At 42.9% G+C, this 24,282-nt stretch overlaps 1 protein-coding gene across 3 annotated transcripts in view; it reads right to left on the bottom strand.

The window, feature by feature from the left end:
- npr1b (natriuretic peptide receptor 1b) overlaps positions 1-24,282 on the bottom strand; it is a 75,395-nt gene that overhangs the window by 40,812 nt on the left and 10,301 nt on the right. For 2 of the 3 annotated variants that reach the window (XR_008828288.1, XM_056381376.1), the window contains exon 3: positions 2,820-3,007. Coding sequence is in view for 2 of the 3 variants with exons in the window: in XM_056381376.1 (XP_056237351.1) it covers positions 2,820-3,007 (188 nt within the window). In the remaining variant the exon portion in view is untranslated. Of the gene's footprint in view, positions 1-2,819; positions 3,008-4,961; positions 5,267-24,282 lie in introns of those variants that run through there. The other variant, XM_056381377.1, reaches the window with a different exon arrangement.

The raw sequence follows: 24,282 nt of genomic DNA, 5'->3' as shown, positions 1-24,282 counted from the left end.
GATGAAGCGTGGAACTCGTTGTTGTTATTATCGTTGTTCGTAGTTTTACTGTTGTTTGTATTTGAGGTGATTTTCTTCTTCGTGGTTTTGTATTGATGTCATGTTTACTTGAGTGGGACCGCAGCAGCAGCAGCTCTACCTCGTTAGTGGCTGATGAGGATCCAAACAAATAAAATAAATAAATAGATATTTTTGAGACGGTCACTGTGTCATATGAGGCCCTGAACACGGACCAATCACAGCACGGCATTCGTCTCGACTTCTACCACTAGTGGTGAATGTGGACTCCGTCTTTTTCCTGTGACATTATCACTTTATTAGACCTTTTTATTCTTTTAATGAAAAGAGGCAGATCGTTACACTTTACTCATCTTGGTAAAACTTATACTTTGTCTTGTTTTCTTCTTGTATTGTCAGTGGAAAGAATGACAACAAACTCTAGGAGGGGAAAAGGATTCAGACGTATTAGTCTTTCTTTTCCATGAGGCTTCATCAGCTCGTTTGTTCACCTGTCGGGTCAGGTGGTTACCACGGTGATCTCCTGCCGCACTGATGACTAACTGAAGTTATTATTATTATCTATATTCCCTCGTTATTCCTTCACAGAATCTTTGAATGGTGGAAAGAAAGATGAATGTCTGTCATCAACAGTTCAGCACAGAAAAGCAGCGAAGCCAGGTGCTAATTTGATAATGCTCTTATTTTTGAAACATTAATTAACAAAATCATGTTTTTTATAAATTGATCAACATTAAAAGAAGAAAATGCTCGAACACCAGTGAATCCTTCCCTTTAAACTTTTTCATTTAGTTGAATTTAGTCTGAAAAAAGTTCACGCCACAATTTTGTATCAATCATTAACATTGATGAGGAAGCAGCTAATTAATAAAAAAGGATCCATGATGAATTTGGAGAGCGTCAGTGATCCCCCTGCAGTCTGAGAACCAGTCAATTAAATGAAGTTGGTTTACAAGTGTTTGATTTCCCTTCAGTCTCATCGCCGAGCTCAGAGTCAGCTGTTAATTGAAATAATTAAAAGGAAAATTAGAACGAAAACGAGTTTGTCTGGAGAGAATCAGTCAAACTGCGAGAAAGCAGCTGTACCAGCTGTTTCCTGTCCAAACACTCTCATGTTGTGTGAGTGCAGCTCCTCTGTTGTCTTTGGTCTCGGTGAGCGCTCATCCACGCCACAGCACTGCGGCTCCTCCTACCACTTATTACATCTGTGTTTACCCAGACGGGCGGCGCTTAACCTGGCTGCACTCTCACTCGCCTCCACCTGCTGCAGCTAACTGTTGAGTTGGTCTAAATATGAGGACACTGCATTTTATCACAGAGTGAGATTTGAAGAGTTTTGAGTCATTGCACCATCGAGTGTTGAGTCGTGATGATTTCTGATTTACCTCCGAACCTCGAGTCAGTTTGGTATCACCTCAAGAAACACGTCTATAAAAATCTGCCGTGATAGTTTTGAATGTGTGTGTGAAGTGTTTTCCTGTCGCTCTCTGTGCAGCTGCAGGGAGAAAATTAAAGTCCTCATAACAAAAAGAGAAAGAAAGAAAGACGGAGAGGAGGAGTAGGAAAACAAATACGATTTGTCGTCTGCTCGACACAGATCTTTCACACCTCAGAAAAACAGAAGCAGACAATAATTTCTCTGGGGAGCGGATTCTGTGTGTGTGTTTGTGTGTGTGTGTGTGTGTGTGTGTGTGTGTGTGTGTAGAAGGGTCAGTAGAGAATAAAGCCAATTTTGAGTATAAAAGAGATGGAGATGAAAGAAGAGAGGGGTCTGGGAAATCAGGTTGTGTAACCAGCTGACGTCAGACTCTCAGATGCTACAGAGCTGACAGGTGGGGTGGGGGGGTGGGGGGGTGGGGGGGGTTCCCCTTCAGCAACACACAGCACTGGTTATAACAGAGTTCACACTCGCTGTGATTTAGAATAAGACGGAGATCAGTGGTGGGACGATGTGATGGATGAAGGAGGGTAAAAAATATCTGCTTTTACACAATCAGTGATAAAATGAAATGAATGAATTAATGTTTAAGCAGTTAAAGTCTGTGCGTCACATCGAGCTCATGTTCAGTTTCAGACCAACAAAAGGAAGAAACGACATCACACAGACGCTGCAGAGGAGAGACTGCTGGAGGACGTCTGCAGACAACTTCTGATAATATAGAACTAATGAAAAATGTTAATGTGACCTGTAGTGTTAAGACTAGAAAAGTGCTGTAAATGATCCTTTAAACAACAACTGAAAACCCATTTATTTAACTTGGCTTTTAATTCATTCTCTCATATTTTACTTTTCTTACTCGTTTGTTTTTATTTTCATTGACAGATTTTATCATCTGCTGTTTTTCTTTTGTCTATTTTCATTGTCCTTCTATTATTATTTTGTTATCGTAAAGCACTTTGACCTTCATCTCTTCTATAAATAAAGTTTATTATTATTATCATTATTATATAAATGCAGTCAGTGTCTTTAGAACAGAACATACGACTCATGTGAGAGCTTCCTGATCTGGATCCGACCAGTTTAGACCTTAAATATCTGTTTTTCTTGTTGAGAGCCAGATGAGAAGATGTGCAATAACATGAATTTGGAGTTGGAGGTGGTTAACTTAGATTAGTTTGGCATAAAGACTGGAAGCAGAGGGAAACAGCTAGCGTGGCTCTGATCAAAAATCCACCTAGCAGCGTCTCTAAAGCTGGAAATGTGAAACATGAAATGTTGAAATGTTGAACTATTCCTTTAAACAAGGCAGGATGGAAACAGCGTCCAGAGTCAAAGAGTGTGTTTGGAGATAAAGATGTACCTGGAAGGCCTCCTTAGCGATGGCATCGTCCTCGTCTCCACGTGCCCACGGCTGTCTGTTCTTGGAGTTCAGGCTGTCTCCAAACACGTCGATGTAGAAGAAGACGTACTGCTCGTGAGGAAGATCGGCCTGCCGGAACTGAACCATCAGCTTCCTGAAGACGTCAGGGGAGCAGCAGACAAACAGCACTGTGACAGAAGAGACGCAGGAGGCCGGAGTCAGTCAGGTCAGGAAGACACTGTAGTGGTTAGTGATGACATTTAAACTCATTCATCTTATAACTTCACAGTTTATGTTTTAGCGGACTGGTCACTGCAGCTGTTTCAACACTTGAACTGGCTCAAAACATCTGGAGGTCAGAGGTCATTGAAGTGAAAGGAGAAGTCTGTAGAATACACAGTAAATACTACTCAGCTGATTTTTGAGTGTGATGTCCATGGACTTTATTTTCCACAGTGAAAGGAAATATTCAAATGAATAGTGAGAAAAAATAAGTTTAAATATAAGTAAACGCTGCAGATAAAGCAGTACTGCGGTGATGGGTTTGTAGTATATACAGTATAGAATTAGTATGTTGCATGAATTTGGGACAGAGCGAACTGCTCTGATAATCATTCAGCTTTAATTTTCAGTTGTCATCTGACACAAGCTTTGACACAGCACAACAAAGCACTTCACAATACTGTGACAAGATTTGACGTCTGGGTAAAACTAAGAGTAACCTCTTTAATGAGTGAGTGCAGATCTAACATGGAGCACAGAGAAGACACAACAAAAACAAAGTGTCAGTCTCCTAACATGACGTTTTACATGACACCTAAAACACAAAGCTGCAAAAAAAAGACTGACAGTTGCACTTGAGTGAAGAATAAATTCAACTTGTGAGAAGCTTTCCACCAAGCCGTTTCCTTTTTCTGAACCTGTTAAACCGACAGATTGGCAAACTCCTCACTCACACCTCAACCCAGAGCAGCAGGATGGCGGCTTTCAAGCTGTCATGTCTACAATCAGAGCAAATCAGGAGCAAATATTTGTGTCGCTGCTTTAATTTTCTGATTCCTCTGCTGTGACATGAGCCCTCAGTGAGCTTGTGAAAGCTTCAGTATCAGTAAGGTGAGAAGAGGAAACAATAATCAATAAGGTGGAAGTGGTGACCCTGCACTGTGGTCTATACAAGCCACCCAGGGCGACTCAGACAGCTGCCATCGCTGGGCGCACTGACTCATCTGTTGGTGGGAGATCAATGGGATTTATCAGACGAGTGTGTGTGTTGTGTTCTTCTCTAAGAGCATCAGCTGTTCACCTCAGCAGTTACACTGAGAAAAATCCATTAGACCTCTAAACAAAGGAGGAGGAGCTGAGACTCAGACATAATCAATATGTTATTGATCAGCTACTCAGCAAACACTCGGGTTACACTCGGCTAACGCTCAGCTAACATTTAGCTAACACTCGGCTAACATTCAGCTAACACTCAGGTTACACTCGGCTAACATTCAGCTAGCACTCGGCTAACATTCAGCTAACACTCAGGTTACACTCGGCTAACATTCAGCTAACACTCAGGTTACACTCGGCTAACATTCAGCTAACACTCAGGTTACACTCGGCTAACATTCAGCTAACACTCAGGTTACACTCGGCTAACATTAAGCTAACACTCAGGTTACACTCGGCTAACATTCAGCTAACACTCAGGTTACACTCGGCTAACATTAAGCTAACACTCAGGTTACACTCGGCTAACATTCAGCTAGCACTCGGCTAACGCTCGGCTAACATTCAGGTCACTCAGGAGCTTTTTTCAGACTGTATTTTTATTTTTCTCAGTTGAAGAACAATCTTTGAGCTTTGACTGAAATATGATCTGTCCGTGATTTTAAATGTAAGATTAGTTTCCACAGTTATTCTTGTGGTACTGCAGTTTAAGTGGAGATTAATTAAACTAGACTGTGTTACCTTATGACGACGAAGTAGTTATAATAAAATTAGTGCAGACTTGGGGCGTTTTGATCACGAGGGATTTTAGATGGGACCTCCTGTTCTACTGTCTATTTCCAAATAAAGACAAAAATAACCCAAAAAGTTCAGTGTGTGGTGACTTTTCCTGGTAGACAGGTGGAGCCAGAATCCTGCATTTACCTGCCTCAGTGTTGTTAATCTTTCCTGGCTCATTGTCTGGACTGGAGCTGGGAAGCTCAGGGGAGACGCGGGAACTTGGGTCTTGAGGAGTCGTAACATTTATTTACTGACAAACTGCCGAAAATCAACATACACCCCACTGTACGTCCACAGCTAAGCTGCTAACTAGCTAGCTAACTCTCTGCGTCAGTCGCCGGCATCTCTGTCTCTCCCGCTATGCACCCAACCTACGTACCGATCTATTCCTGAAAGGAGCTGCGCTACTTCTGAAACAATATTCTGCCTCAAACTTACTGCAGATCTCACAATAAATCAGTATTATATGCTTATTTATATGCTACTGCTGTCTCTTAACAGTTAATGTGGAAGTTAGTGTCCACAAACGTCTGCGCATGCGTATAATGCAATATCATAATTTATCTCAATGAGCATGCGCAAACCTCCTGCTGTCCTGTCAGGTTACATTCAGGTGACTTCATTCAGACTGTATTTTTTACATTTTTCTCAGTTTTTTCACATTCACTGAACTTTTAGTAAAACACTGTTTGATGTTTTTTAGCTACAGTAGAAATTAATTTAACTGTTTAATTCTTAACTGTTTTAACAAAATTATTGTTAAGACTTTGAGCTTGTCTTTGTCTCGAGGGATTAACCTTTGTTCCCAACCCTGTGTCACATTTCTACTGTCCATTAACAAATAGAGGCAAAACACCCCAAATAGTTCATTCTAATATGGTGCAGGCTGTGTTTACTGTGATGGATGACACCACTCAACTGAGATTTTTACTTCAGACAGAAAAATAGAAACCAAAAATCAGTAGCATGGTTTGTACAAAGATTAACTGTTGTAAATGTGTTACTGGTAAAGAGATTAAATCATTCATATTTTCAAAATGATGTAAAGAATCATTTTGCAAATCTAGGTTTTGTTCATTTAATACATTTTGTCTTACAGATTAATCCGCTTCTGTAGTTTTAGATCTGGTTCTTGTTTTTTTTGGGGGGGGGGTTGATTGTTTGCTCATTGAGCCCCCACCTTTGGTTCTGTTTAAGGTTCTGTGGAGATTTTTCTAATCAAGACTCAAAACTCATCTTTTCCCTGCTAGATTCACCGTCAGGTAAAGATCCGACCTGCTTCTGCTCGACAACTGGGATCCTTCGTTTCGTCATTATTACATTTTTAACCATGTAACTGTATTTTTGCCTCTGTGTGTGTGTGTGTGTGTGTGTGTGTGTGTCCATCCTCATGCCTCTAAACCAGCACCTCTGCCAGTTCAATTCAATCTTTAAAGTGTGCACAGATTCTACGGTTAAAATATCATTAAACACATTTAGTGGGGAGTGAGTGAAGGTCAGTGTGTATTAGAAATCAGTCTCAGTAACGCAGATAGTTTTAGTGTTTGTGTATCAACACACACTCCGCTGTGCTTCTTGGATGCTGAGCGTCCAGACTTTATTGGCTTCCTCTCAGATCTGAGTCTCGATGTCGGAGCCTCAGGAAGTCTCCAGAGGCGTGATGACATTCCTCCGGCCTGCTGTTCCTGTCCCACCGCCTCTATTGTTTCAGGCTTTAATAACCTCTGAGCAGGAAGTGAACGGTGAAACCACAGAAACCACGCAGGGCTAAAAGCTTTTCTCCGATTCCGGTCTTGCGAGGAGTTGAACAGGGCGGTGGAATCGAAGCGCTGCACTTTGATTCCACCTCTGTGAGCGGCCGCCAAAAAACACTGATCTAAAAATACTCCGCTCCTCTCCTGCTCTTCTTTCTTTACTCACACTATTCACTCAGAGAAGGTTCCCTCTTCATATTGTTCATATGTTCTACTGCACAGCTCCACACACACACACCTGGAGGTTAAAGGTCACGTTGCTGCCCTCTGAGCGGTGACTCTGTGCTGACCCGACTAATGACTGAATCGTTCACAGTGAAGCTGTAATGTCACTTCGTCTCACGAGCAAAACTGTAAATACATAATTACACAGGCGCCTGTTACATCACCATGGTAACTGGGAGCGATCACAGGGAAACTGGGGTGGGGTGAAAACATCAGGAGATCAGTGACATTATGTATATGTGTGTAGGTATATGCATATATGTATATCATTTTATTGCTTTTTTTTCTTTATTTCATTATCAATTTATTCTATTAATTCTAATAAACATTATATTGTATTTTATTGCTCATCTAACAGGAGCTGCAGAGAGAAAGACGCTCGACAGACACGTCCAAGAACCAGGAGCTTACCATTAGCTGCATACCACTTTTTGTTTTCTATTTATTTTATTTGTGTATTTGATCGGGACAATGATGATAATGAACATCAGTACAAAATACACAATGCTCATTTACGTCCCCAGTTCCTCGGCAGCTAACACAACACACTACTGCAAATATAAAATACACAGATCGAGTGAGGAAGCTGCTCCGTCACAGTTTATTCTGACATGACTTACGTTATTTTTTCTTTCTTTCATTTTCCCTTTTTTCTCTGGATTGTTTTAATTTTCTTTATTCAGTAACAGAATAAACTCAGCAGATTAAAACCATGTTTGTGTTTGTCATCAGTTTGTCTTCTTCATGTAAAAGGGAAACATGTTTATACCGCTTGCTACCTAACGTGTTCCTTGTTCCCGTGTTCCTGTGTGTTCTACGTGGAGGACGCTGACTTGTTACTTTAGAACCTGTCAGCTTTGGGCTTTAAGCTTCATACATGATATGATGCACATGACGCGTAAAGGTTTTAGGCCTTTTAGATGTTTAGATTCTTCTCCATCGTCAGTCTCCTCAGGAGGCGTCTGATTGGTCCAGATTCATCAGATTCATCAGGCTGCAGCAGGACGAGTCCAAACACACAACCAGAGTCATGAAGAACTGTCTTCAGAGAACAGAAGAACCAGGACTCCTCCAGCAGGTGGTCTGGTCCCCACAGAGACCTGGTCTCAGCATCATGGGTCAGTCTGGATCACATGAAGAGCCTGAAGAACTGAGGCAGGTTCTCCGAGGTGCAGGAACAACCCACCAGAACCAGCAGAACTGGAGCTGGTTGAAAGGCAAAGCGCTGGGGGTCACATCATCCTGTCACACGATGATGTGACAGGATGAGTCGTTAGTTTGCTGCTGCGTCAGGTCGACCCCGGATCAGAGGTCAAAGTGCAGACACAACCCCTAAAAACCAGGAAGAGCGTAGACGTCGTCCTACAGGAGGAACCTGGAACAGAGCGGACCACCCCTGACCTCTGACCCCGGCACACTTCCTGACTCGCACAGATGTGCTGAGATGAAAGGCGACCAGCCTCCATTCCTCACTGTACTTTCCACAGACAGTGTGACAGCTCACAGATGAAAGCGTTTTTGTTTCACTCTTAAAAAACATCAGATCTGCAGAAAGTAGAGACGAGATTAACGTCATCCTCAAAGTGCAGGAAAAACCTAAAGACATAAACTTTCTACTGTCATTAACTTTCTGTCTCTCATTAATCCTCACATCTGACCACGTCTTCATATCCGTGTAAAAATCGAAGAATAAATCCGACCTTCGTACGAGGAGCGAAGGAGACGAGAAGCAAAGGTCACACAGGAAATAGGATGCGAGGAAAAGTAATTATCTTCTTAATCTCCTTTTTGTAGCTGGTGCGTCTTCGCTCTTTGATCTCGGTGAATCTCGCCGCTGTGCTTTAAGCTCCGGCGGCGTCAGGAGATCAAGACGGTTCAGTGTCGTCACAGCCGGAGGAATCAGAACGAATGGAATCAGATGTCTGACTTTTTAAACACGTAAAGACAAAGCAACTGTTCTTAGTTTAAAGAAAACAGAACAGAGACGGAGTGAAAATGATCCTCCAGGGTTGAATCACAATCAGGAGCAGAAAGCTGGATCTGTGACGAGTGACAGAGCCGGTCCCCGACTCTCTGGGCCTCAGAGGAAAGTCTGATGAAACTCCATAAACCAGCAAATCATCTGAAATTTATGATGATTAAAAACCACCAAAAGAACAACATCATCATATCCCAGCATGAAATGAGCCTTACTGCAGCATCTGACTCCTCATCACAGTCCTGTCAGACTCAGTGATTCGCTCCACATGCTTTTACTTTGTCCTTTCTTTTCAGTTGCATCACTGAAATTCAGCGGAACAACAAGTGAAAAGAAAATATAAAATATAATATAAAAATACACACCAGCTGCTTTTATCCCCCAGAGTTTGTAGGAGTTTGAGATTTTTAGATTTTCCTGAGCCCACCTTCAGACCGGACCTGAGACCTTCAGACCGGACCTGAGACCTTCAGACCGGACCTGAGACCTTCAGACCGGACCTGAGACCATCAGACCGGACCTGAGTCCATCAGACCGGACCTGAGACCTTCAGACCGGACCTGAGACCTTCAGACCGGACCTGAGACCATCAGACCGGACCTGAGTCCATCAGACCGGACCTGAGACCTTCAGACCGGACCTGAGACCTTCAGACCGGACCTGAGTCCATCAGACCGGACCTGAGACCTTCAGACCGGACCTGAGACCTTCAGACCGGACCTGAGACCATCAGACCGGACCTGAGACCTTCAGACCGGACCTGAGACCTTCAGACCGGACCTGAGACCATCAGACCGGACCTGAGACCTTCAGACCGGACCTGAGACCATCAGACCGGACCTGAGTCCATCAGACCGGACCTGAGACCTTCAGACCGGACCTGAGACCATCAGACCGGACCTGAGTCCATCAGACCGGACCTGAGACCTTCAGACCGGACCTGAGTCCACCTTTAGGACCTATCTTGTGTGATGCTGCCTGTAGATCATCTGGAGAGTTTGGTGATTTTGTCTCTGCTGTAGACTGCTAACAGAGAGAGGAAACAGTCTTTGCTTTGTCTCGCCAAAGTAAAGGTCATGAAGAACATCACTCCTAACCTTCCAGACTCTTCTGGTCTTGTGCCGTTGTGGCGATCGATATAAATAAGTCGTGATCCTCGTTACATTCCTAATGATGATGATTGGAAGACAAAATATCATTAAGGCAGCTCGATGAAACGTCAAGTACCTGAGAAGTATTGACTCAAAACACACACACACACACACACACACACACACACACACACACACACACACACACACACACACACACACACACACACACACACACAATCAAATACATTCGTCCTGGAAACAGAAGGAGGCTGGAGGTTGAACTGTGATGGGATGAGAGCGGCCATGACACCTGACAACAGGCTGACGCTGCGACTCATCAGCACTCGCTGTTTATTACCACATTATTACATGAGTTCTCAGTTAGGTATTGGTGAGGTATTTTACATTAACCAGTGCGAGTGCAGTTGAGGGCTCTAAAGTATCAGACTGAGATAAACGACAGTGGGACTCAGCATCATTACAGTGTAACTGTGACACGCCGGACTTCACCTCTGCAGGTTTGCAGCTGCATCAAATCATTGTGTTCTCAGGAGTTTCTTCAGAGCAGACTCAGTCGAAAACAGGCTGTTTACAAAGCAGGAAGTGGTGATGATGCTCTTCTGTTGACACGGCTGGATCAGAGCCATCAGCGCTCAGGCCTGAATACAAGTTAGATACAGATAAGAAAAGAATATCTGCCCTCAGTCGGAGCGCTCTGAAAGCTCGGAGAGTCTCACTCTGTTCACACCAGCCAGGAGACGCTTCACTTTCTCCACAGTCACTTCAAAGCAGCTTTATTTTCCTCAGGAAAAATCCAGCATTATTCTCCACTTCTGAACCTTCTGTTTCCATTTTTCATTTACACTCAAACCATTAAACTTGATTTGGGAATGTGTAACTTTAATTCCTCCGCGGCCATTTTGTTTTCAGGTTGTGTGTCTGAAGTCTCATTCTCGTGGACACGATATCTCAGTAACGCATCAACAGAACTGCCTCACATTTGGCACAAACGTTCACTAGGACTCAAGGATGAAGTAGTTTGATTTTGGTGGCCAAAGGTCAAAGGTCAAGATCACGTGACCTCACAAAATTTAGTATTGGCCTTTTGAATGCAATACCTCAGGAACGCCTTGAAGGAACTTCCTCACATTTGGCACAAACACTCATTAGGACTCAAGGACGAACTGATTAGACTTTGGTGGTCAAAGGTCAAAGGTCACAAAACACTTTTTAGCCATTACTCAAGACTTCACAGCAATTATGACAAAGTTTCACACACATGGTTGATATTTTCTCTGACTCTGGATAAACAGGAAGTGACCTGGAACTAGTCGGAGTGGCGGAGGGATACGACCACGAGGACGTGGTTTTAGTTTGTAGTTATTGCCGAGCACGGTCCCAGTTTGGAACTGAAGAATTAAATGTTGATTAACTCTGTGTGACTCACACCGATCGCCAGCCGACTTCACTGTGAGCTTCCTCAGCATCAATGCAAGAGACGAGACGTCTTCAAAGCAGCAGAACAGATCGTTAGGTTCCCGCCTCTGTGAGTCTTCACCAAACAGCAGGAAGTGTCACAGCACACAGAGGCCGCCACAACAAAAGCCTCCCGCCGCCATCGATCACCACACACAGGCAGGGAGGAGGAAGTGATTCAGGACCGGACCGAAGCTTCTGTGGAACATTTGATGAAAAGCACATGATGCTGTTTTCAGAGGGAATCTCGCCTCGACCTCGTCACATCTTCTGAAGGATCAAAGTTCCCTCTCTTTCCTCTGCAACAGTCTGTAACGAGCTGCCTCTCGCCGCAGGAGACCACGTCTTCATAACGAGCGCTTGTTTTGCGTGTCTTTATTAGAGGCCTGACGCAGATAATTGGGTCTGGATCCCTAATGTTCCTGCTTCACTCTCAGCCTCTCTAATTCGATTTTTCACTTGTGTGAGAGGAGTGACACGTCTGTCAGCTTCTTTATTAAGTCGTCAACCTTTCAATTACGCTTTTCTTCTTCTATCTTTTTTTTTTTTGGTAGCTCCTCTTTGGTCTAATCAGAGCGAGAAGTCGACGGCGAGGAGAAGGCCCGCTGAGCTGGAGCGAGCGGCATCTCCGTCTCCGCCGCCGCCGCCGCCTCAACATCATCATCAGACTGTAAGTCTTTATTAAAGCACAAGAACAGGTTGTGAGTTTCTACAGATATTTACATCACCTGCTCCTTCAGGGCTTTTAATGTCTGTGAGTTTTTTAGCAAGTAAAATACTTTTGATGCTTGGAGGAGATTCTCCTAATCTCAACAGAGCAGAATCGATACTGTGACATCTTCCCTTCATGACGTCGTCTGATCTTGGTCCTGATGTTGTTAGAAGCAGTTAATTCAATATGAAATATGTTGATTTCATAGTTTCTATTTTGTTGGATTTATTGTAACTCCACCTCATCTTCACTTCTCCCCTGGAAATGATATCCATACACACATGAAATGATTTGAACAGCAGATATGTTGAAGAGGGAAACGTCACGCTGCTCAGACTTGCAGAGGAAACGTTATGAATTTCTCCTGATACATTCACTATCCACATTTTGCCAAAGTATTTCATCTGTTATCTACCAAAATTCATCTTTCTGGGACTGTTTGTGTGAGTGTGTGTGTGTGTGTGTGTGTGTGTGTGTGTGTGTTTGTGTGTGTGTGTGTGTGTCTTCCTCAGCCGGAGGGCTCTCTGGAGACAGTGAACACAGCGTAAAACAGATGACAACACACGTTGTGTCAGAGCGACTTCACTTACAGGCCCCTGCAGCTTCGGCCGCAGCCAATAAACCAAATTGACTGTAGAGGAAGTGACGGACGTATCGAGCTACGACCAAACCTGCGCTACAAACCTCATTTGCTTCTGTTTCTCTGCAGCTCGCCCCCCGGGGCCTGACGCCAGCAGCTCTCTGTGAAGAGCTCATGACCACTGAGACTGTGACGGCAGCTTCACCGTGATGGAAATACTGATCTCCAAACACTCCCCGGTCTCACACCTAATTCAGGTTGATGGCAGAGTTCAGCTGCTGCTTTAATGGTTCATAACTTGACCAAATAAAGAGAAGGAATGTGATGAAATTGCACCTGCACCGTCGGCCATCTTGAATCTCCAGTGACCACTTCTAATGAACTGAATCTAAACATCCCTGCCGAGCAAACACGTCCATATTAGGTAACAACGGAGCAGAGTGGGTCAGACACACGTTCAGGTAAAATGACGGCTGTGAAAAAACAATTCTTAACAGTTCTGCAGACCCATCATCATAAAACAGAAGCAAGTTAGATGAGAATATATATTGTCATGGGAAAATTAAACACAAATCAAACATTCCTAAAATCTTTCTGATCAAAGAATGTTTTCAGAAAGAAAAGCGTGACGTTCACTTGTGCATCAAAGATAAAAAAAATAAGATTTCTGGCTTCATGTTTTCAGTCAAGGAAATAAACTCAGTGTGAAACAGGCTGGTAGAATAACCAAGTATTACGACTTCAGACTTATCATTATTGAATTTTAAAAAGCTTTGGGACAGCCAACATTTAACATCACAATGAGCACAGGAGCCACTTCTCCACTGCAACTACTAAAACTTGGATGATGCTATTGCAAAATGTGCTCATTTCATCTGCTCTTATCTCATATCGCAGCATTAGCTCGAGCTGTTTCTGGAGCGACAGCAGGTCTGCAGCAGCCTGACACTTTATCACAGAGACTCTGTTTCCTCTCCTTCGTATCTGCAGCCTCCAGGCCTCTGCAGCAGCCGGGGGTTTGACTCATGTGAACGTCAACCTTCTTAAACCATCACTACATTTACATGCACACTACTATTATGCATTATTATTCCTAATATGACAATACTCTGAATTTTGATGCAGGTCATGTAATCGCATATTCAGTCTGGATGTTCTGCATTGGTTAACACAAGTGCGATGTGCTGAGATTATTCTGGTGTATAAACGTTCTCATGTGTCTCAGTTGCATTTTTACAGCAGTTTGTAACACAACATCCTCCACCTGTTTATGGTCAGCTCTGCGCGTTGAACACAAGCTAACTACAGTTTGTAGGACGCTAACTACACTAACCATTCTGAAAAGATGCTAACAAGCTAACGGTTCTGACCCGTCTGCTAGTCTCTGGTTCTGGTCTCAACAGACTCCTCCTCTGAGTCTGGGTCTGACTGAGGCTCAAACATGTGGCTGAGTCTCTCTGATGTTTCCTCCTCTGACCATCTTCATACTCTCTGCTCTGTCACCTGTCCACCTGGAGCCAGCAGGTGGTGGGCGGGGCTCAAGGCCCGATCCAGGAAGTAAGAGCAGATGAGCTACAGACCCAGTTTTTATGTGAGAAAACACATTGAACTAAATATGAATCACAGAGTTTAAAACATGTCAACAGCTCAGTAGGAAAATTGTCTCTTTCAGAATAAGAGCAGAAACCAGAATATTTTGTGCATGTAATCGTAGTAATTGAAAAACATCACATTTCCTACAAAACACATTTGCTGTTGTAGTTTAGTTGAGTAGAAAACTTTCCTGGAGACACAGAAGCTCTGGGAGGACGGACAAACTGTTGTGCATCAAGAAATACTTCCAACATGTGAAGCAGCAACGTGAGCCGAACAAACTGCTCTGACACAAAGGAACATGTAGCGTGAAGACGACATGTCGCTGAGACATGAGAGCAACCTGAACCCCCACAGCCCCTGATGTTTTCTCTGCTCAGTCCAGTTTGATATCAGAGTGGGTGAAACCGCCCGGCTGCTCCGTCTCGCTGGCTCTGAGATTCCAGCGTATTAATCTTTAACTACTGCCAGATGGACGGGAACGGCAGTGAGGAAGAGGAAAAGAGGACTGAAGCACGGCCTTGTGGGTAGATTTGTTCAGGATGATCGGCCGCCCGCTTCGCCGCCACGACGACGGCAGATGAGGGCGGCGATATGAGCCACCGCTTCCCATGCAGGGGGCCAGGGGCTGCAGGAAGACGCAGAGCGTGATGTCAGCGGATGTTTGAGCTCCAATTAGGTTTCAAGCCAATTTACACTTTGAGCCAGAGGCAGGAGGTCACGACTCACCGAGCTGCAGAAACAAATTAATAATAGAATCAGCCTGATCCACCGTGTGTGAGTCTTTCATCATAGATTTAACACTTTAACTATTTGGCTCCATTTTCCATTTGTTCTTCTCAGAATAAGTTGAGTTCTCATCAGTTAAACTAGTTTTAGGAAACGTTTGAAACAATTCTTCTCTTTTTTTGTTTTTGACAGACTTATTCATCCACCACAGACTGGTTAAAAAGAACATAAACAAACAAACAAACAAACAAACAAACAAACAAACAAATAAGACCAGACGCCTCAACGTCAGTCATAAGTTTGATGAATATAAGTGAAGTGAACTCAAAAACACAGATAAAAAAAAAAAAAAAGCAACAACCAAAAAGAAAAAAACACAAAAACAGAAACGAAACAACAAACAAATAGAAAGAAAGAAAGTAGAATCACATGGTCACGGTCTCTGCTGCCTGAGTGACAGCACTCAATAACGGCCAGGGGTGTTTTTGCAGAACATTATGATGTCACAGTGAAGTTGACCTTTGAACCCTCGGATATGTAAAATGTCATCACTTCATTTTATCCTTGAGTTACATTGTGTCATAATTAGTGTGTAAATTCGTTCATGTGTTTTGTGAGGTCACCGTGACCTTGACCTTTGACCTTTGACCATCAAATTCTAACCAGTTCATCGCTGAGTCCGAGTGAATGTTTGTGTTCCCGCAGAACGTCACTGAGATATCTCATTCAGTCGGAGGGGGACAAGACGAAAACATACAAATATGTAAAATTAGTTATTAGCACTTCCTGTTTACACCGTAACCATGGATACAAACTGTCACCAGATTAGCTGGATTTATGGACGTTTGTTCACAACAGACATTAGAGATATTAATAGTCTTAAAGTATCTTCTACAGCTGATCTCCTGAGAAATGTCTGTTTACGTTTCGTATAGAAATTACGATAATTTTCCACTTTCCATCAGTTAAAGGTTCAAATGGTTTCGCTTGTTGTGATTTACGGACGTGCGTCGCTCAGCTCTGCTTCAGATTTATGGTTCAGCTCGTCGCCTGTGATGTCACACATGCTTTGACCACACATCAGCTGATCAAGACACTGAGGACATTAAAGACTCACTGAGACGGTTTGATCAAATTACAAAAACACTCTGTTCCCGCTGTGATCTAACGCCACCATCAGCTCTCAATCTCTCACACACACACACACACAGACACACACACACACACACACACACACACACACACACACACACACACACACACACACACACACACACACACACCGGTTATTGTGATTACTGAGTGGCTTTATTCTTCATCTGCTGCTCTGAGCAGATCAGCGTCTGGTAAATATGTGACTGAAGAGAGTTCAGAGGACAAACAACCACAACATCTGTGTAACATCTGGAGCCGTGAGCCTGCTGACCACTGACCCAGTGAACACAGGTGTCACGGTCCACGTCAGACTCGTTCAAACACAGCTACAGAGATGAGAGTAAGATCTGAATGTGTATAATCCACACCAAACAAACTGGACTGATGTTTTTGTAAATATGAGGATGAAATCACAAGTTATTGTTAAAATTGTGTTTTATTCACATCATCCAGGATATAAAACAGGGTCATCATGCGGTGTTATACTTTTCAAGTCTGATCAAACTCTACAACCATCTGTTATCAGGAGCAATGAGGAATAATGAATAATAACTAATAGAAAGTAAAGCAGCAGTTCCACATTTATTTAGTTTATAAAGACCTATATGACTTGCTGTTTTACCCTTTAAAGCTCCTCCAGTGTAAAGGTCTGTGTCCATGTGTAGTGTGATTATAGATCAGCTCTAGCTTCTATATTAACACTGTGAAAGTATCAAAGCCTCAGTCCACAGAGAAATGCACACAGCCTGTATTCAGAAACTGAGCCTTAAAACCAGCCGTCAGGACTTCTGGAACTTTGTGATGTCACAACAAAGCAGTCACCAAGCCCCGCCCACCTGGACCCACCATCCAAACCTTGCAGGATTTGGTTTCTCTCAGTGTTTTTACCTGAAATCTGCTTTATTTTTATTGGATCAGTCAGAAAACAGTCAGCCAATCAGAAGAGAGGCTCAGAGCCTCCTCTCTTCTGATTGGCTCACTGACCTGTTGTTACTAGAGCTCCAGAGAGAAGCCTGAGAGAGGAGATGTAAAACTACACTGAGATGGTTTTTATATCTTCTGATGGATCAACACTTCAAATAAAACACAGAAGAAGAAGAAACATGGAGCTTTAACACTACAGAGCAGGAGAGTTAAGATTAACACACAGGAAACAGATAAAACATAAACTCTGCATCACAGTCTGACGTGGAGCCGTGAAGGTAACGTCTCTGCTGCTGCTTGAATCTTTACTCTGCACTTCCAGTCTTCTGGAGGCTCCACAAAAACTGCTGCTAATTTAACAGGGCAACATGTGGCGTCAACACAGCAGCTGATGCCTCCAAGATACACTGAGCTCCGACTTCGTCCCAGTCGGAGGCAATTTGCAGCGATTTAGCAGAACAGGCTGAAAGCTTCCTGAATGTTTCGCTGCCCAGGTTTATTATCGCTGCTGCGTTTTGTTTTCACACTTTAATTCAAAGAGATGAACTCACATCCTGAAATCCAGCTGAGTAGAATCATGTTGTTAATCTTATTGTTATCCGTACGGGTTTATACATACAAACAATACCAAGACACATATTGTCTGAGAGAGAGACGCACACCCTGACTATGACTTCATGAGTATAAATCCATGTGTTGTTTGCAGGGTCATGGGAGAGTGGAGCGTTTCCCAGCTGACTCTGGGCAAGAGGTGAGGTACACCTGGACAGCAGTAACATCTGACCCGCCACATTATTTTAATAATATCACTTTTTTTTTTAATCTAAAAAAATAGATCTCCATCTGAGCAGCAACAACTACCTGCAGAATCACTTGCGAGAAGGTCCGTTTTTTTTTGTGTTTGCAGTGACGCTTTCTTTGCCGAAGTTATTGTGGGCTTTTATTCTGAAAAGTTCTGAAAAGACATTCCAAAGGTTCTGTTGCTTGTTTGACAAACCTCATATGATGTGTGATATGAGGAAAGTAATGTGAAAGAACTCAGGGGGGGTTGGAGGCAGCAGCAGTGACTGTATAGAGTCTTTATGGGAGGTTTCAGGGGGTTTATAGTTGTCATTGCAAAATGTGCCGTTATTATGGGTCACTGGGCGTCGCTTCACCCGAACATCTGCCTGTTTTCCCGCTGCACCTCTGCTCACACCCACAGGCAGTAAGAGGTGGTTATAGTTTTTATGATCATGTTTAAATCCTCAGATTAAAATCTTCACAGTGTCAGTATCAGCTGCAGGAGAGTGAACTTCTGCCTGAATCTACGTTACGTAACTCCGCTCACAGGGAGTGACGGCGGCTCAGATGAGTCACGGCTGGCGTCGAGTCATCTCCTGAGAAGAAAGCAGCTAAAGCGAAGGAGCCTCAAAACGACTCCGAGGTCGTAATGATCTCAGGTTTGTTTACGTATGAAAGAAACTCTGATCTGGGGAGGACGACCACACACTCAGGTTTTAATGTACGACTTAACTGAAAAATTAATTTCATAAATATTGCCTTTATCTTTTACTAATATTGGTCTGCAGACTTTAATGATTTAGCTTTTAATAATTCATGCTTGAGATTATGAAGAGTTATAAATTATTCAGCCCTCAGGTCCCGGTTCACCCCGTCTCCACAGAACAGGGTTAGAAAGAACTAATGTCCTTCTGTTTGCTGCTGACGTCCTGTGACGTCCTCACTCTGCACACAAGTCAAATCTAGTGAAGTCACGGTGGAGCTGGATCGACACAGTCCACGACTCAGATGCTGGACGCTGGACTTGGTTTCCTGCGTCCTGTCAGTCGTTTGGCTTCAGTTACTGAAACACTTTGGCTAAACATTGAAGGAATCAACCGTGTCTTAAAGCATGACTCCATCTTTCCCAAACCTGAACCAAGTGTGTTTCTACACAGGAACCATAAAAACGTTAGTCAGGCTTAAGTTGCAGAAAAACACGTGGCGTACGCAGACAGGAAACGTGACGCAGGTACATTAAGGCGGTTAAACAGGTCGTCATATGTCCTCTGAGCAGCTGCGTCTTCAGGACAGATTGGAGGCCACAGTGTGTGACTATCAGAAAGTGGCTAGCTGGTTAGCATGCTAACTTCAGCAGGAGCTCCGCCTCTGGAGACAGATGTCGGTGAGTCAACATTTCTTCTAGACCAGTAAATAAACAGCTGCTAATGCTAACGTTAGCTATGTAGCAATAGCAAGAACGTACAAATAGCTCCTTTAAAGTGTGAATATATATTTATATATTTATATATTTATACTTCAGCCGTGACTCAGAAAATGTTCATTCAAAGGCAATTAGAAAGAGCGCAGCATTTGATGATTTTAACAAAGTTTAAAAAGTTTAAATATCAAACCACACATTTCCATTCATGCTTCTAACTGTGATCTATTAAAGAGGAGTCAGACATCTGTGTGAAGGTTTTTAGCTTTCCACGTAAATTATTAAAAATGTTTTATCACTTTTAAAGTTTTACTGCAGCTCTCTATTTACACTTCATACGTTTTACACATAATGACGATAAACACAAACATAATATGAGCAGAATTAAACTGTTATTAACGTTTACAGATATTTAAAAGACAGAGTTTCCTGTTTTGCCTTGTCAAACTAAAAGTGGAGTGTGATTCATTAAAGACTGAAGGCAGAGACACATTTGAACACGACGGCTGATGGTCTGTTTTCTTCTGGGTCAGTTGGTGCTGACAGATAAAATCATATAGTGTGTGATACATAAAGACTCTTATCTTAAGAGCCCAGTCGTTCACGTAATGATTGTTTTCCTCCACGCTGGCGACAGTCAGAGCGGCAGACATTTTGTTTTCAGGTTGTCCGTCCCACTCTGGTGGACACAATATCTCAGTAACGCGTTGACGGAACTTCTTCAGGTTCGGCACAAACGTTCACTAGGAATCAAGGATGAACTGATTCAATTTTGGTGCCTGAAGGTCAAACGTCAAAGTCACAGTGACCTCACAAATGATTGCGGCCTTGTGAACGCGATATCTCGAGAACTCCTGAAGGGAGTCCGTTCACATTTGACACAAAAATTCACCTGGACTCAAGGTCGAACACAAAACACTTTTCAGCCATTACTCAAGACTTCACACAGCTGTTATACCAACATTTCACACAAATGGTTCATATTTAAACAGGCATGTAGCCTGAAACTAGTCTGAGAGGAGGAGGCAGAAAACCACGAGGAGGTGATTCTAGTTTTGAGCATGCGACGTGTTTTCTCGTCTTTCGGCTCCTTCCTCACTGTCAACTCTCGAAACATCTGTTCAAGTTGGTGGAAACAACCTTCATGTTTGTCCAGTCTTTGTGTCTTCACGTTCATCCCAAAGCAGCTGTCATTGACTTCATCATGAATTACAATCAACTGCAATCGCACCACTCGCAAAGATATTCTCAGTTTTGCCAAATTAAGTACAGGATAAGTTAAAACAGCAGCTTCTGACGTCCGCTGACTTTTCTAAATCTTCATAATTAAAACATTCACTGGCAGCACGAAGTGTTCATGATTCTACATCAGCGCATTAGATCTGAACCCGTCCTGGTGTTTGCGGACAGAGAGCGGACTGTGATGGACAGATCTGCTCTGCACTGAGGCCAGAGCAAGACAGTGTTTCAGCAGCAGCAGATAAACAGCAGATAAACAGCAGATAAACAGCAGATAAACAGCAGATAAACAGCAGAGAGGCTGCAGAGCTGCGGGATCTGGATCCGTGTTGTGTTTGTGTGCGATAGGAAAGCCGACGCACGGCAGATGATGAGAGAATAAACACAGCGTTACATGGAGTGTGTTAAAGAGTCAGGTATTAAAGGTGTGTGCTGTCACATTAACAGAGCTCCAGGACATTTTCAACATTAATGTGAAATATTTATCTTCAGGGGAAAATCTCAGTCAGTTGAGACTAAACACACAAGGCCCAGGTTTTCATGTTCTGCTGTCTTTTCTAAGTTTGCAGTGAAAACATTTGCTGGTAATTACAGCTGATTAAAGTCTGGAACCTCCCACAGAGACCTGAGAACTTAAACCCAACATTAACTGGACAAAGATAAACAGTAACACAAGATAATGTGTCTTAAATTATGAACAGATACTCAGTTCTTCTCCTTCATTTTAAGGTTTCAGGTCAAAGCTGATGTAGAATATAAGAATATAAATGTTTGTTTACTAGAAGCTGCTTCTGTCACATTCTTAGAAGATCATGAAAATCATTAATGCTCAAACTATAAAGCAATAAATCAAAGAATAAGTATTATAATTTACTTCACGAGGACAATCAATATACAGCTTTCTATGGAATGATTTTAAAAATAACTAAAACAAAAAATGAATCTCTGACACTTAATAATCCATGAATCAGTTTTTGACACAGACTTGTTGGTTCTTTTCAGATGTGAAGATTTACTGCTTTTTTTAAATCATTCTTAGATTAAAAAGGAAATTAAACTTATGATGAACATTTGTTTAGTTCTTCTTGATATTATTCTTGAGAATAAAAGCTCAGCTGTCGGACGCAGCGCTGATCATTGATCGCCTGTTAAAGCTGCTTGCTGGTTTTTCTGACAGTCCTGAAGTGAAACTGATTCTTTAGACTCTAAATGAGAGTCATCGGTTAAACTGCAGCTGGAGACGCTTCGCTGCTCTCAGTCTCAGTGAGCCTTTACATTACTCATTCAGCGGCGCGCTCTTAATTAGCATTTGTTAGCCGTGAAAAGTTAACTAAACTGCGGCTTCAGTTAATGAGGGCAGAGCTGATTAGTGTGAGCAGCAGAGCCGTCAAAGATTAACCACAGTTTGTTTCTCCTGTTGTGAAAACCGTCTCTCCTGCGCACGTCCTCGTCTCTTTCCATGAAAGCAATCAAGCGCCGAGAAGTCATTACACCTCTCTCACCCTCTCGTCCTAATTGGTCGGGTTGTTATTGACCGTAAAAAGCGGCGTGAGCTGACGGGCCCTCGATCAGCTGGAGGGCTGTTCAATCACAGGAAGTCGCTCTGGAACAGTCGCTCTGATTCGTCCACTCAAGGACAAAGTTTAAATAATTGTCTCCAAGTTTCTCCAGCAGGTATTTATAGACAGACAGCCGAGTGACATCAGCATCACGTTGTGCCTCTTGTGTTTCAGCATGACATGAAAGTCTGAATGTGGCTTTAAACACACCTGAGGCACAAGTGTACGGTGGCCCTGAGAGCTCAACACACTGGAGCTTCAGAAAACACATGAAACAGACAAAAACAAACAAATTCAGAAAACGACATCATCAACGACACGAGCTTCAACAGGAAGTGTTTCCAGGGGACAATAAAAAGGGATGAACCCAGCTGGGACGCACTGGTTGTTGCCATGTTTAGTGTTTACATCATGTAAATCTGGTGCAGCTCTGAGATCTGAGCGCTCCAGTGCGCCATCTACAGGATCCTCCAGAAACAGGCGCACAACTCCGGCAGCTTGTAGGAGCTTGGTGATGTAGCTGACGAGCTAACTGCTAACCCACTAGCCAGCTGGGCTAACGCTAGTCTTTCACAATAGCTTCTCTCTGTTTAAACTCTGAGGTCGGCAGCGCACGGAGAGAGAGAGAGAGAGAGAGAGAGAGAGAGAGAGACGCCACCTTCTGGTGCAGATGAATATTACAGCATGACCACAATACAAAGCCGGGATGACGCAATCTCGTTTTTTTTTTTTTTGCGGCTGATGTACGAGACGAATGAGATCAGCTGATCCACATTATATCAGTCTCACACACTTATAATTATAACTTCTTAACAAAGTTACTAAGTGCTTCACCAGAAGTGAGCGTCATGAAGAGCGAAGCATAATAAAAAGATCTCAAATCAACATTATAGAAAAAGATCTGACTAATAAAACATGTAAAAACAATAATTATGGATAAAACAATATGAATAGAAGCAGCGGCTTTAGGGTGAAATGCTTTGCTATAAGCTCCGTCTTCCCTCAGTGTAAAATGAATCGTGACAGTGAAGCTGCAATAAACACCAGGAAATAATTTACAATCTGCTGCTGCAACGTCCCTCCAATAAATAATGAAGAGAGTTTTATAAAGAGGGAAATGGACACTCGTCAGCGTCCACCTCTCATATAACGCTGAGTGTCACTGAGAGGTTTAAACTGTTAGGTGTGTGTGTGTGTGTGTGTGTGTGTGTGTGTGTGTGTGTGTGTGTGTGTGTGGTTGGTGTTAAAGTGGAAATGTTTCCCCCTCCTGTCACTTCTCAGTGTTTCTGGAACATTTGGCTTCGCATTAATGAGACAGAAAGCGGTCTGAATATGGATCACGGCCTCTACTGCTGCTGGGAAAATGAAGAGGTCACACCTGTTACCTGGTGATGGCTCGTTCACCTAAACCTCCACAGAACAACCAGAACCAGGAGGAGCGAGTACATTGGTCCAGTATCACCTGCCATTCACTGACTTCCTGTTTCATTCAGAGTCGACTTCCTGGTTTGTCCTCCTTGTATACAAAGCCCTTAATCAGTTAGCAACAAGCTACGTTGCTAACTGATTAGCTTACAGATGATAGATCCAGAGTACTGTGGGTCAAAGGTTAAACCAATACTACACTACACTACTACTCTGTTTTATAACCTGGTCTCTGAAGAATCAATATTTCATTCGGCTGAACTGTGGATAAGCAGACACTGAACCTGTGATCAGGTGAACGTCTCTCACCCAAAGGGTTAATAATAAAAACATAGAACAGTTCTACAGCATCGTGTGGATTGATCAACACCAGCAACATCTGTAAAGACACGACGTCCTCTTTTCTATGAAACTGCAGGAAGAAGAAAAAGTTATCAACCGTTTAAAAACTGAACTGCAGCTAATGATTATTGTCATTCTCTTTTTAATCATGTTATTAATCATTTAATCCATTAAATCCCCTTGTTTTATCTGACCGACGGTTCAAAACCCAGAGATTCAGTCACAACGATATAAAAACACAGAAGAAGCTTGAACCAGAACATTTTGTCATTTTCTTCTTGAAAAACGACTGAAACGATTTTGTTGATCGACGAATCAACTGATCGATTCGTCTCTAACCGGCTGCTGACGCTCAGACACCTCGGTCACATCATCCCGCCGCACCAGTGTCGCGTTTAAAGACTGCAACCAAAAATCAGGGACCTGATGGCTGCATAAAATTCACAAACAAACTCGAACGCAAACAAACACAGAGCG

Source organism: Seriola aureovittata, chromosome 7, assembly GCF_021018895.1.
Source record: "Seriola aureovittata isolate HTS-2021-v1 ecotype China chromosome 7, ASM2101889v1, whole genome shotgun sequence".
In the NCBI taxonomy this organism is placed as follows: Eukaryota; Metazoa; Chordata; class Actinopteri; order Carangiformes; family Carangidae; genus Seriola; species Seriola aureovittata.
The sequence above is the reverse complement of the archived record's forward strand: the minus strand, read 5'-3'. Positions and strand labels throughout refer to the sequence as shown.